We start from the raw sequence: 13046 nt of genomic DNA, 5'->3' as shown, positions 1-13046 counted from the left end.
CCATGAACTGTAGCCCGCCAGGCTCCTCTGTCCATGGAATTTTCTAGGCAAGAATAATGGAGTGGGTTGCCATTTCCTTCTCCAGGGAAAGCTGGGTTACTTGTGTTTCAATCCTGGCTCTGGCATGTTAGTATAGCTCCATGAGGTGGGACAAGTGGTTTTATTTCTCTGAGCCTTCAAGGAAAGGTGAATACTATGATTAGTATTACCATGTTGGCTTCAGAGGGTCTGGACACATGTTAAAATTCTATAAAGAATTTTGTTTAAAAACAGAATTTTGTTTAAATAGGTATAAGTTTTTCTGGAAGGATGGTTCGTTGATTTTTAAATTTCACAAAATGTACAAGCTAAGCAGGAGGAAGGCATTTTCTTAGTTGTCTATTGCTATGTATTGCTGTGTATCAGATGACCTCAGAATTTAGGGAGTTAAGACAATGAACATTATCTGACCAAAACAATGTACATTATCTGACTGTTTCTGTGGGTCAGGAATCCAGGAGAAGCTTGTTTGGGTTATCCTGGCTGTGGATCTTTTGCGAGATTGATCTCTCGAGATGTTAGTCAGGGCTGAAGTCATTTGAAAGCTTGTCTGGGGCTACCTGCGGTGTAGACGTCACCTCTCCGTATGGCTGCCTGAGTGTCCTCATGACACGGTGCCTGGCCTCCCCTAGAGCTTATGATCTGAACGAACAAGGCAGAAGCTGCAGTGTCTTTTATGACCGAACCCCAGAAGCCCCACACGGCCATTTCCAAAGCACCCAGTTGGTTTCACAGTTCAGCCCTATTCAGAATAGGAGGGACTAAAACAGATGTGAATGTCAGGGCTGGGAATCACTGGGGGCCATTTTGGAGGCTGGCTACCACAGTGCCTTAGAAGGAATTTGGAATGAGGAGCTGTCAGTTTAAATCTTGACTCCACTGACAACTGTGTGATCTTGGGCAAGTTCCTTCACTTTACTGGCCCTGCCAGTTTTCTCACTCAGCTCACATGGTAATTGTGCTACTCAAGAGTTAAGGCCTGTGAAAGCCATTTATCCAAGCCCTGGACTTCACATTCGGTTATTAGCAATCAATAAAGAGGAGGAGGAAAAAAAGCCATTTGGTGCAGTGTGTAAGTTAATGGTTTCAGTGCAAAAAAACAGCAAATGAAGAACTAACCAGCTCATCTACCAGTCTCAACAAATTAGCACCACTCTTACAATTTTGGTGTCAAAATGCACTTTAAAGTTTATTTTCCTTTTTCACAGAGGAAAGAATGGAGGAAATGGCTTAAATTAAGATGAGAAAGATTTATGGTAGATATGGGTACAACTCTCTGGCATTAAAGAGACTGAAAACTGGGATGGGTTCCTTGTGGGGTCCTGAAATCTCCACCTGAAAATTTTAAAGAATTAGGCAGTATGCTGTTCTTATCTACAATTTTGGTAAAAAATCACTCAGGTCATGCTTTGAAGCCATTTTAGGAGGGGATCCCACAGATCTTCTAGAGTAAAGCAGTGGTGGTGGTTTAGCTGCTCAATTGTGTCAGCCTCTTATGACCACGCGGACTGTAACCCACCAGGCTCCTCTGTCCACAGGATTTTCCAGGCAAGGATACTGGACTGGGTTGCCATTTCCTTCTTCAGGGGATCTTCCCGACTCAGGGATCGAACCCAGGTCTCTTGCATTGCAGGTGAATTCTTTACCAACTGAGCCATCAGAAAAGTCCCTAAAATAAAATGGAAAGATGTATTATTGGGAGTTCCCTGTCAGTTCACTGGTTAGGACTCTGTGTTTCCACTGCAGGGGCCTGGGTCCAATCCCTGGTCAGGAAACCGAGATCCCAAATCCTACAAGTTGCACAGCTCGGCCAAAAAAAAAAAAAAGTGTTCTTACATTGTTAAGCATGAAAAACTTTACTTTTTCATCATACTCAAATGAGTATGAGTACCACATACTCATTCTAGAAGATTTGGAAACTACAGACAACTGTAAGGAAGTGAAAAACATGAGATCTGCCACCTTAATCTAAATGCTCTGTTTTGTGGTTTAGATGAAAAATAGTTTTTTTCGGGAGATCCCCTGGTGGTCTAGTGATTAAGACTCTGCCTTCCAATGCAGGGCGCAGGTTCAATCCCTAGATGGGGAACTAAGATCCCAAAAGCCTCAGGGCAACTGAGCCCAGGCACTCTGGAGCCCAAGTTTGGCAAATAGAGAGCCTGCCAGCAGCAATAAAAATCCCACATGCCGCAACTAAGACTCAACGCAGCCAAATACATTAAAAAAAATTTTTTTTCAAGTAAAAAAAATGTAATACTTTGTAAAACCCACTCTCTCCCCAGTTGAATGTAGTCTTACAAACCAGAAGTAACCAATATTAACAATTGGGATTTAAACACCTTTTTCAGCCTCATGGGAGACTGAAAAACAGGAATGGATTTAAATGATGGTGAAAGGCAGGTAAGCTGAATTGGTGTGGTGATGAAGTCCCCATCTCTAAGCATCTTTACAGCTTGCATAGATATGTTTGGGTGAATCCTGCCTGCTTACCAGTTCTGCTTGGGCAGATTCCAAATACTGTACAGGGCTCATAAATAGTACTTAGGGATTTTGTCCAATACAGTAATTATTGAGTAAGGTCATTAATTCCACAGATTAAGTGCCTACCACATGCCAAGACTGTGCCAGGTGTTGAAAGTGTGATGATGAACCCAAGAAGATGCTAACAAGAGCAGAAACACTAAACCAAAAATCATACAAAGAAATGAACTGGCTGGGGGGAAACCAGGAGGGGTGCACGTTTGTGAATCATCTGCTGTGTTGGAAGTTTAGCCCGTGTTATCTCCCTGGGACTTGAAGGAGATAATATGACCTCTTTGAACTTCATTTGAAAATGGGGATAGAATCACTGGGAGAGAACATGTGTCAGTGTGGCAAACTCTGTTCCAGGGCTTGGTTCACTGAAGTATAAAAATGAGGCACTTTTTACACTTCTGACTCAAACCTTCTTGATGGCCTTTAGTGAGTCTGCTGTGTTCCAGTGAGTCCGTTGTGATCTCTCTACAAAGATCCCACTTAATCCCAATTCCACCCATTTGAGTTTATGTAACCCATTATCCAAATGATGACTCTTGAGTCAATGAGAGGTTTCACAGCTTGACCAAGACCACACAGCCGTGGAGAATGACTACAAGAAGATTCAAACCCAGGCCTGCCAAAATCCAAAGTCAGTGGCAATGCATTATCTCTTAGTGAGGTTCCTAGGGTATATGTGTCCTCTTGAGAATGCTTAGGTTTGCTGGTGGTATGTTTGCTATTCAGATTCCTGAATGTGTGCTTTGCTCATAACTGTGCAGTTTGAAAACACTGACTCATCCCCAAACAGGGCAGGGCTGAATATCAGACCTGTTTATCTTATACTGCCCTGTGGCACCTGTGTTGACTTCAAAGAAACTTTGTAATAAAAGTACTGTGATAAAACAGAAAAACACCCCCCCCCCAAAAAAAATATATAGGCTTGTTTTTGGTGTTTCGGACAATAGAATATACTCATGAGTCTCATTAACTTTTAAAAAAATGACAGCTACTTAAGGTTTAATGACTAAAGCCAATTCTCTAACACATCTTGCAGAGTCCTCTGAACATACTCTTTTCACATTTAACTATGATGTTGTCATTAGTTTCTGTTTGATTCTGCAAGGGCAGAGACCTTGAAACATTCACATCTGGATTCCCCTGTGGCTTGACTCAACTGAGAGCCAGGAAAAAAATTAGGTATCTCCACAGTCCCTGCATTAGCTTTCTAAAAAGCTACTAGATTTAGTGGTTTAAAACAACATTCTGTCTTACACTTTCTATGGGTCACAAGTCTGGACTGTGTGGGTCAGCTGGTTCTCTGATCTGGCTAAAATCAGCCTGTTAGCAGGACTGGACTTCTCTCTGCAGGATGAGAGATGGGAGGTGGGGAGAACATGTTTCCAGGCTCATTCAGGTTATGAAATCTCAGTCCCCCGCGACTGTTGAACTGAGGTCCCATTACTTGTGGACAGGGCTTTGTTCTCTGCTTCTAAAGGCTTCTGACATTCCCTGGCTCATGACCCCTTCAGCAACAGTGGGTTGACTTCCTCTCAAGCTTCCAATCTGATTCTTTTCTGCCATTTCTCTCCAAGGCATCTCTTTTGCCTACAAGGGTCCATGTGATTACACTGGGTTCACCCATATAATCCAGGATAATCTCCCTATTTTATGGTCCTTAATTCTATCTGCAATGTCCTGTTTACCATGGAATATAACATATTCACAGGTTCCAGGGACTGAGCATAGATTTTCTTTTTTTTGGCAGGCGGGCAACAAGAGCATTATTCTGCCAACCACAGTGCCTATACTAAACGTGTACATTTTAGAATAAATCTTCTCTAGTGACTCCCTCGGAGAAGGCAATGGCACCCCACTCCAGTACTCTTGCCTGGAAAATCCCATGGACGGAGGAGCCTGGTGGGCTGCAGTCCATGGGGTCGCTGAGGGTTGGACACAACTGAGTGACTTCACTTTCACTTTTCACTTTCATGCATTGGAGAAGGAAATGGCAACCCACTCCAGTGTTCTTGCCTGGAGAATCCCAGGGACAGCAGAGCCTGGTGGGCTGCCATCTATGGGGTCGCACAGAGTCTGACACGACTGAGGCGACTTAGCAGCAGCAGCAGCAGCGACTCCCTGGAGATCAGGGGCACAGGGGTGGTAGTGGGATGAAGCTACTCAAGAAAAGATTTTAAACACGCCAAATGACCTGTCAAAGGTTATACATTAAACCACTACCACCACCATCACCCTTTTGTGAAAAGTCGGGTCAAACACTTTTTTTCATCATGGAAGTGGGGTTCTTCTTTCCCCCCATTGGGGTGAAGTTAGAAGGGGACAGAAGATTAGAAAACACGCTTAGGAATTCCCTGGCAGTCTAGTGATTAGGACTCTGTGCTTCCACTTCAAGGTGCACAGGTTCCATCCTTGGTCGGGGAACTAAGATCCCACATGCCATGTGGTGCAGCCAAAACACCCCCAACAAAACCATGCCTTATTTTACCTTGCAGGATTTTGTTTGCTGCTGCTGCTGCTAAGTCGCTTCAGTCGTGTCCGACTCTGTGCGACCCCATAGACAGAAGCCCACCAGGCTCCCCCGTCCCTGGGATTCTCCAGGCAAGAACACTGGAGTGGGTTGCCATTTCCTTCTCCAATGCATGAAAGTGAAAAGTGAAAGTGAAGTCGCTCAGTCGTGTTGACTGGACCTGAAAGCCTCCTGTGTGAAGAGAATTTGAAGGAGGAGCACTGAACTCCATGGTGTTCCACGTGGGCAGCACCCTGTTTATCTTCCCTCATCACTGGCTCTCCCATGTGCTAACACCAGGGAGTGGAAGGTGTGCTTCCTCACTGCGGGAATCCTTTCAAATGTGACCAGTGACACCTCCTCTCTAATTTTAAAGAATTGGCCATTATCCAGTTTAGGACTGATTTTAGTGATGTTTCTGGACAGTTGACTGATTCAATAAATAGGCACAGAGAACCTATGTGTTGGGTACTCTGAACCTCATTTCATTTCATGCTTCTGCAACCAAAGCTTGGAGAGGGTATGTTGCTCATTGTCTCTTAGCCTGTACCAATTATTAAACACTTTGTGCCAGGAGCCAAATCATACGTACCTAAGGTGGCTGGATGGCATCACTGACTCGATGGACGTGAGTCTGGGTGAACTCCGGGAGTTGGTGATGGACAGGGAGGCCTGGCGTGCTGCGATTCATGGGGTCGCAGAGTCGGACACGACTGAGCGACTGAACTGAACTGAACTGAATGTCAGGGTTCCCCCTGCACGCTCTCTTCCAACCTGCCAGGTGTTTTGCGCTGATTTTCATATCAAAAATACTGTGATAGCCACGGAATGGTTCAGCCAGGATTCAGCTCAAGGTTCTTTTGACTCCATGTTCTGTGTTCCCTCTGGGGTAGTGCTTCTAAAAAGGTCTCAGGTGCATTCTGGTAAGTATGGCCCCAAAGTCCAAGTTCTTTACACTACCAGTAATCTTATCATCAAGTTCACCAGGTGGTAAGAATGCTGTAGGCTGCGGGTGCAGCTTCTGCAAACGTAGAGCGGCATGAAAGCACAGGAGGAAATGGGGAACTGTTTAGGTCCATCAATCGTGCAATAACCGTTTTACTGGTATAAGTCTTTCTGTCTCATTATTATGCGGCGGTGAGTCATTTAGGGGAGGACCAAAAGGGAAAGTCCTGTGTCTAGTCACCTACAAGAAGTGTCAGTGAGAACAGCTTAGGCGGAGAAGGGGAAAGTGGGCGCTGGGAGTCGAGCTACCAGTTCTCTATTCCCACCCTTAGTCGCCTGTCGGCCCGAACACGAGACGCGCCGAAGGGGTTAAACGTAGCTCGGGGTAGGAGGGCAGCCGGCCACCGCCCCTTCCCAGCATCACCTCCCACAATGCCTCGGGCCCCCAACCAGTTCCCGCACCTCGCGAGACTCGCCCAGCCCCTTCCCCGAACGACTGCCCGTCCCCCATTCTCTACCGAACTCTGCGCGGGGAGGAGGAAAGGAGGGGAGGGCGGAAAAGACGGGACGCGGGGCACGTCGGGAAGTGTGGTCCAAGAGTTTCATGCAGCCATATTCTTCCGGAGCGGGGGAGGCCAGAGAGGCAGCCGGGACTACGACTCCCAGCCGCCCTTTCGGTTTGTTTTTGTTCAAAAAAAAAAAAAACCCCCCCCACACTCCCCCTCCTCACTCTTCACACACACTCACACACACCCACGGCAGACACGCATACACCCGGGCGCCGAGGGGAAAGCCGATTCTCGCCTTCCCGCCCCGCCGCCAGTCGGGTCTTGTCCTCTTAGCAGAGCGGGAAAGCGGAGGCCGGAGCCGTGACCTCTGACCCCGTGGTTATGCGGAGCCGCCGCATTCCTTAGCGATCGCGGGGCTACTGCCTTCGCCGCCGCCGCCGCGGGCGACTGACGCAGCGCGGGCGCGTGGAGCAGCCACCCCTCCCCCACCGCCGCCCTCGCGCCGGGTCTCGCGCCAGCCGGTACCCGCGCGCCCGCCCCCTCTCCCCGGCCGCACCCGAGTCCTCGCGCGTCGCCGCCGCCACGCGCCCCCCGCCGCCGCCGCCGCCGCCCCAGCCCCGCGCCGCCGCCCGCCCCGCCCGGAGGTCCCGCGTGGAGCTGCCGCCGCCGCCGGGGAGGAAGAGGATGAAGGACAAACAGAAGAGGAAGAAGGAGCGCACGTGGGCCGAGGCCGCGCGCCTGGTGAGGCTAGCCGCCGAGGGGGGCTCGGTGGGGGTTGTGAGGGGTGGGCTCGCCGAGCACCCCCCACAGGGAGGGGGAGGGGCGAAGCCCTGCCCACTGCAGGAGGGGGCGGGCCACCTTCCTCCCGGAACGGGACAACCCCCTAAGGCATTGGGTGGGGAGAGGTCCCCCGCCGGGTCGGATGTGGCGCCTTTTTCTGCACGCCCCCCCCCCACCCCCCCAAATTCCTGCGGAGGGGCGAGCCGGCGGGCCGGCTCCTCCTCCTCTGGGCGGCGGGGCCCCAGCCTCCCCTCCCCCACTATTTGGCAGCGTCTAGGGGGTCTGGGGAAGCTTCGTTTGTGCACTCGGGGGAGTTAGGTTTCCGGGAAGGGTCGGAAGCTCCTCCTTCGCTTCCTGGTGGGCAATGGGGTGGTGCGTTTGACTAAGGATGGGAAAGAGCCCCCTCAGTCTGAAGGACGCGAGTGGCATTTTGAGCTTTCGCAATCTAAACCGGTGTGTGGAGGGAAGCAAAGGCTCACTCCCAGCCTGAACCCTGAGCCTTGGTTCTCAAACTTTAGTGTCCTGTGGGGGCACCTGGGGAGGTTGTTAAGAATGTTCATCCTAGGGCTCTACTTAAAGACCTACTGAGTCTGATGAAATTCTGGAGTAGAACCTGAGTATCTTCATTTTGACCAGCTTCTCAAGTTGGTTGTCATGCAGGTGACCCACGGACCACACTTTGAGATCTGCTGACCCGAGTCCACAAGCTAGCTCGAAGATAGGCAGTCTGCAGACAGCTAACTACACTTTGTAAAGAATGTGTGTGTGTGTTCTCTATTCTTTAGTGTCCTCTTGCATGTATACATGAAGTGTTGGACAAAGACCAGGTGTCTCTGTTTGAAGATACTGTTCACTGAGGATTTAGCAAAGGAGAGAGTAATTTGAGTATTTGAAGCTGCCTGGTAATGCGGTTTTTGTGAATCTTCTGTTGTCCCAAAATGTCAGAGGACTTGCAAGTGAAATATATTCCTCTGGATTTGCACCCAAAAAGTGAAGACACTTCGAGACATGTTCTTATAAAATCTTGCTGGTGACAATAGTAACAGGTTAAACTTGTCTCAGAGATGTCACTTCTTAGAACTGTCACAAAGCAGGGTTATAGTGCAGATAGCATCCTTGTGTCTTGACACCCTGTAGTTTTTATGTAATTGCTGTAATTCACTTTTAATGATGAATGAAGCTCAGCCTTCTAATCTTTAATTTTATTGGGAAGTGAGGTTCCTGCCTCAGAGGTGTTGAGCAAAAAAGATGAATATGTGTTGGAGGTTTTTACAAATCTGTGGTACACTCTTCTTTCTTGGAGCCTTAAAACTCAGTTATTGACTTAAAAGAGGGAATGCTGTTTGGTGTGTAGGAGAAATTTCACTGGTGTACCTGATCGTCTTTCTCAGACCTTTTTTGCCCAAGAAACCGAAGTAGCCATTAGTTTGTATGTTGAAGTTTTGTGCTTCAGTTACTTTGTTTGGGTTTGGCATATTTTCAAGTACTTAAGTATGTTTTTCAGATGCAGTCAAATTTGGAACCTTTGGTTAGCTTTCAGGATCTCTTGGAAGTTTCAGGATTTCTCCAGCATTGCTTCACCTGGAAACAGATTTAGGCCTAGAGGAGAGTAGTGGGAGGTGCTCGCTTTCTCCTGGAGGTTGAGGCTGGCTGTTCATTGAAATTCTCCTCTGAGTTTCTGTTCTGCAGGTGTTTATGACTCTGGGCACCAAAAGGAAATTTGCTTGCCAGAGTTTTTACTTGTTAGAAGTAGGTGAAAGTACCTTTAAATCCTGTGTTATTTATGTCCTGACAGAATTCTAAAGTCTGCCTGTCTTAAAGCTCCGCTGGCTCTTCCTCGTTGAAGGACTCTGGGAATTCAGGGGTCCACTATTATGCCTCTTTATAGTCTTGAGTTTACTGTGATCTACAGTCCAGTTCCAGGTTGCTATTTCTGTTTTATCATTGGCTCCGTTCATGCCAGTTTGTCCCCAGTAAGTTCTTTTTCTTTTATGATTCTTCGTTAAAAAATAGTATTTCCTACTGGGAATTACTTATGCTCTAAAACTCTTGCAAGATGACTTGTGGGAATATGGTGTGTAGTTTTGTATATCTTTTATTGTTTCTTGTTTAGGACTTTCTGTCCCTTTGGGTGGACCATTTGGTGGGTGAGGGGGAGCTCTTAAGATTTCTCTGCTCATTTGGAAAAAAAAAATTGCTTTAACAAACCACGTGCTGGAGAGTTTGTGAGTGCTTACACTGGATAGAGAGAAGAGTGAGCTGTAATGGTAGGAGGGTAGATTAGTTCTAAGTACTCTTTGGACAGGTGAATTTGGAGTGCTTGCTGTGGCAATCAAGATGCACTCGCTTGGGGGCAGTTTCATATTGCTCCCGACCTTGCTCAGTTTGGTGGTTAAAGTGATACCAGGAACCGTTTTTAAGCTATTCTGGTAGGAAAGAAGAGACTTCTGGACTATTTCAGTAGTGTAGTAAATCCCAGGAGATTGATTTTTACAGCTGTTAATTATGTTGTTGAGAAGTAGATATTCTTTCTAACACTTGCTAGTATTGTTTCTGCTAGATGTAGGAAGTAGACTTTAGGTGGTTGGGTGGGTCTAAATCCTCCTGCTTGTTAGAAACAATTTGTTTGGGAGAAATAGCTGAGTGGATTTCCCTTTAGATTGAATGCCTTTAAATGGATTCTCCCTGGCTTTGAGAAACTCTTCATTGCATGCTTTATCTTTCAGTTTGATTCATGACTGACCATTCTTACATCAAACATTTTTTCCCCCTTTGAAGTTGGAGAAGAGATACTTTTTGTATGCTCTAGAAAGACAGGGTGGGGATAGAACACTGCTGAATTGTTCTTACACTAAAAGCTGAAGGCATGTAGTTTTAATAAAAGTGAATACCCTGTATCTTTTGATGTAACTTCCCTATAGAGATTGTTTCCTCTGTCTTAAGAGTCTCAGGCTCTTCCTGACTGCTGTTTAAATAATTGGTAACTAATTTTTGAGTCAGGCTTCTTAATACTGTGAAAAAATTTACTAGCTCAGCTCACAATTAGTATCAAAGAAGCCATATCTGTGGCAGTGAACATTAGTAGCTTGTATTGTGGGTTTGTTCATCAGTGCTGCTCAACTTGGCAGTTAGGTTCTTGGAATTACAGAGATGGATAAGGTCTGCCTTTAAGGAGCTTATGGTTTTTCTTGGGTTAGAGAAGGTCCAACCCTTCTCTAACAGGTGAGTAGAATTTCATTACAAGCATGGTAAGTGCCAGCATAGGTGTATAATTGGTAATAGACATCCTGATTTCTGCTTACTGTCTAGGCATAATTATGAATAGTTCCCTTTTACTCTCAAGTGTCCTGCTTTGGAAGATGAACTATATGTGTTGTGCAACTATGGGGCACTGAAAAAAGATGCTTAACTATCTGGCAGAGAGTAGAGAAGGCTTCCTGGAGGAAGGTGCTTTCCGAACTGAATCTTGAAGGGTGAGTAGGAGTTAGACTCCTCACAGAGGACATAAGCAGGAGCTGGAAACAAAAAATAGGAGAGTGTGTGTGTGTGTTTATCTGCAGGGTGGAGAGTGTGGGAATTGGGTAGACCTGCACGTAGTTATTGGAACATAAAGTTTGTGGAGTATCAGAGAGCCAGGCAGAGACCAGATTGTGAGGGTCTGGCGTGCCTGGCCAGCACACACCTCCTTTGTGTCTGGCACCATAGGCACTCACTCTGTTATCTCTGCAACAACTCTGAGAAGAAGGCCTCGGTACCCTTCCTTCACAAGTGAGGAGACCTAGACTCAGGGCGGGTAGGTGACTTGCCCAGGTTTTTTTGTTGTTCAGTCACCAAGTTGTGTCCAGCTCTTTGCAGCACAACTCTTTGCCCAGGTTTAGAAGACCAGAATTTGAATTTTTAAAACCATGTCTGTTTGCTTTTAAAACCCATGCTTTTGTAGTGGGCCAGTGGCCTCTCTGGAGCTTCAGCTTTCGCTGTATGGAAATAGGTTGCTGTCGAAGGACTTTAATGCGGAAAGTGATGAGGGCAGGTTGATTTTGTTGGACTGACCTCAGGCTATAGCAGGTTAAGTTTTGCAGAGCTGTGGTCTTTTTTACTGATGAATGTCTAAAACTGTTCCTAGCACAGTATTTCATGTATTTGTTGAATGAAGGATGGCAGCGGAGTAAGAATGAATTTGAGGAAAGCAGGGATGTTAGAGAAGAGGCTGTTGTGACAAGTCGGGTCAGAAACTGGCTGTGGGGGGACTTCCCTGGTGGTCCAGTGGCTCTAAGACCTCGCACTCACAATGCAGGCGGCCCAGTTTCGGCTCCTGGTCAGGGAACTTGATCACACATGCTGCAGTTAAGAGTTTGCATGCCGCAACTCAAGATCTAGAGTGCTGCTACTAAGACTTGGTGAAGCCAAATAAATAAAGTAAAAAAAAAATTTTTTTTTGAAGGAAAGAAACTGGCTGGGAGAACCGGGGGACAGGTGAGAGTGAAGGATGATGCCTTGGTTTCCAAATTAGGTGATGAAACAGACTGCCAACCAAGGAGAGGAATATCAGAAGAGAGGAGATGATCATGAGGCATGTCCAGTTCCGAACTGAATATCTGGGGCCTGAAGCTTAGGGAGAAATCCAGGCAAGAGGTCGAGATTTGGGAGTTAATTCAGTATTTTGGTAGTGTTGAAACTGTGAGAGATGATAATGATACCCAAGGAGAATGTAAACACTGAACAGAGAGATTAAGAATGGAACCATAGGAAATAGGGGTTTTATTTCAGCACCTGCTTCTCCAAAACTTGACTTCTTTATCACGTCGAACTCGTGTTCTTCCACAGAGAGAACCTTCGCAGCAGTCCTGTTAGGCTTCTTGCTTTGCATTTTATGTGTGACACAGCCATGCAGTACTTTGTTAGGGCTGTTAAATGACGGTAAGATGTTGGTGTGGTTTGGTGTAACCTCAGCAGCTGCATTGCTAGAGATGGTACAGAGATACTGACAGCCTGTCTTTTTTCCTCCCTGAAAAGGATAACATTTCTAAAACAACTCAGCTTGTTCAGGTGAGAGAGCTCTGGTTGCTCACTAAGACATTGTTGCTGGGGCTTAATTATAGATGTCACTAATATAAATGGGATGTTCCATTTCTCCTTGTTTTGGTTGCACCAGTCATATAGAATCATAGCATTGTATTGCTGAAAGGCAAATTGTCCTGTACTAATAAACACCAGAATTCCACAACCCAGTGGCGAAAGTCATCATTGAAAAAATACAGGTACCTGGACTTCCCTGGCGGTCCGGTGGTTAGGGCTTCATCATTTCACTGCTGAGTGTCCAGATTCAATCCCTGGTTGGGGAACTAATCCTGCAAGCCAAGCTGTGCCCACCCCCCCAAAAGGTAAAAATATTGTAACTAATCAAACTTACTTGGGAAGGAAAGCCTGAATGCAGTTCTGTCTTACAGTTTATAGTGCTATGTATTCTCTAGTTTAGCTGTATTAACAGCATCAGGTTAAGTGGCAATTAAAAGTTGGGAAGGCCCCACATACCATAACATGGATGCTAAGAGGATGTGTATTTTCAGAATTGAAAATTAGAGTATTTCTTCTAATTGCAATCACTTTCAGCACCTAGTTAGATATATGTGTAATTTGGTTTCAGAAGTAATTTTGACTGTAGAAAAACTAAGATGTCAGCAGTGGTACCTCATAGCAGAATTGTAGCCCATGTTATATAGTGATGGATATAA

General features: G+C 46.3%; 1 protein-coding gene across 5 annotated transcripts in view; it reads left to right on the top strand.

The window, feature by feature from the left end:
* The first annotated feature begins 5675 nt into the window (after positions 1-5675).
* Positions 5676-13046, top strand: part of ASXL1 (ASXL transcriptional regulator 1) — a 66098-nt gene continuing 58727 nt past the window's right edge. For 2 of the 5 annotated variants that reach the window (XM_025263663.2, XM_044927738.1), the window contains exon 1: positions 6391-7275. In XM_025263663.2, the coding sequence (XP_025119448.2) occupies positions 7219-7275 (57 nt within the window). In that variant the 5' untranslated portion in view covers positions 6391-7218. Of the gene's footprint in view, positions 7276-13046 lie in introns of all 5 variants that reach the window. The other 3 variants (XM_044927740.2, XM_044927739.1, XM_025263662.2) reach the window with 3 other exon arrangements.

Source organism: Bubalus bubalis, chromosome 14 (assembly GCF_019923935.1).
Source record: "Bubalus bubalis isolate 160015118507 breed Murrah chromosome 14, NDDB_SH_1, whole genome shotgun sequence".
Lineage (NCBI taxonomy): Eukaryota > Metazoa > Chordata > Mammalia > Artiodactyla > Bovidae > Bubalus > Bubalus bubalis.
Note: the sequence above shows the minus strand (reverse complement) of the source record. Positions and strands in the feature narration are given on the sequence as shown.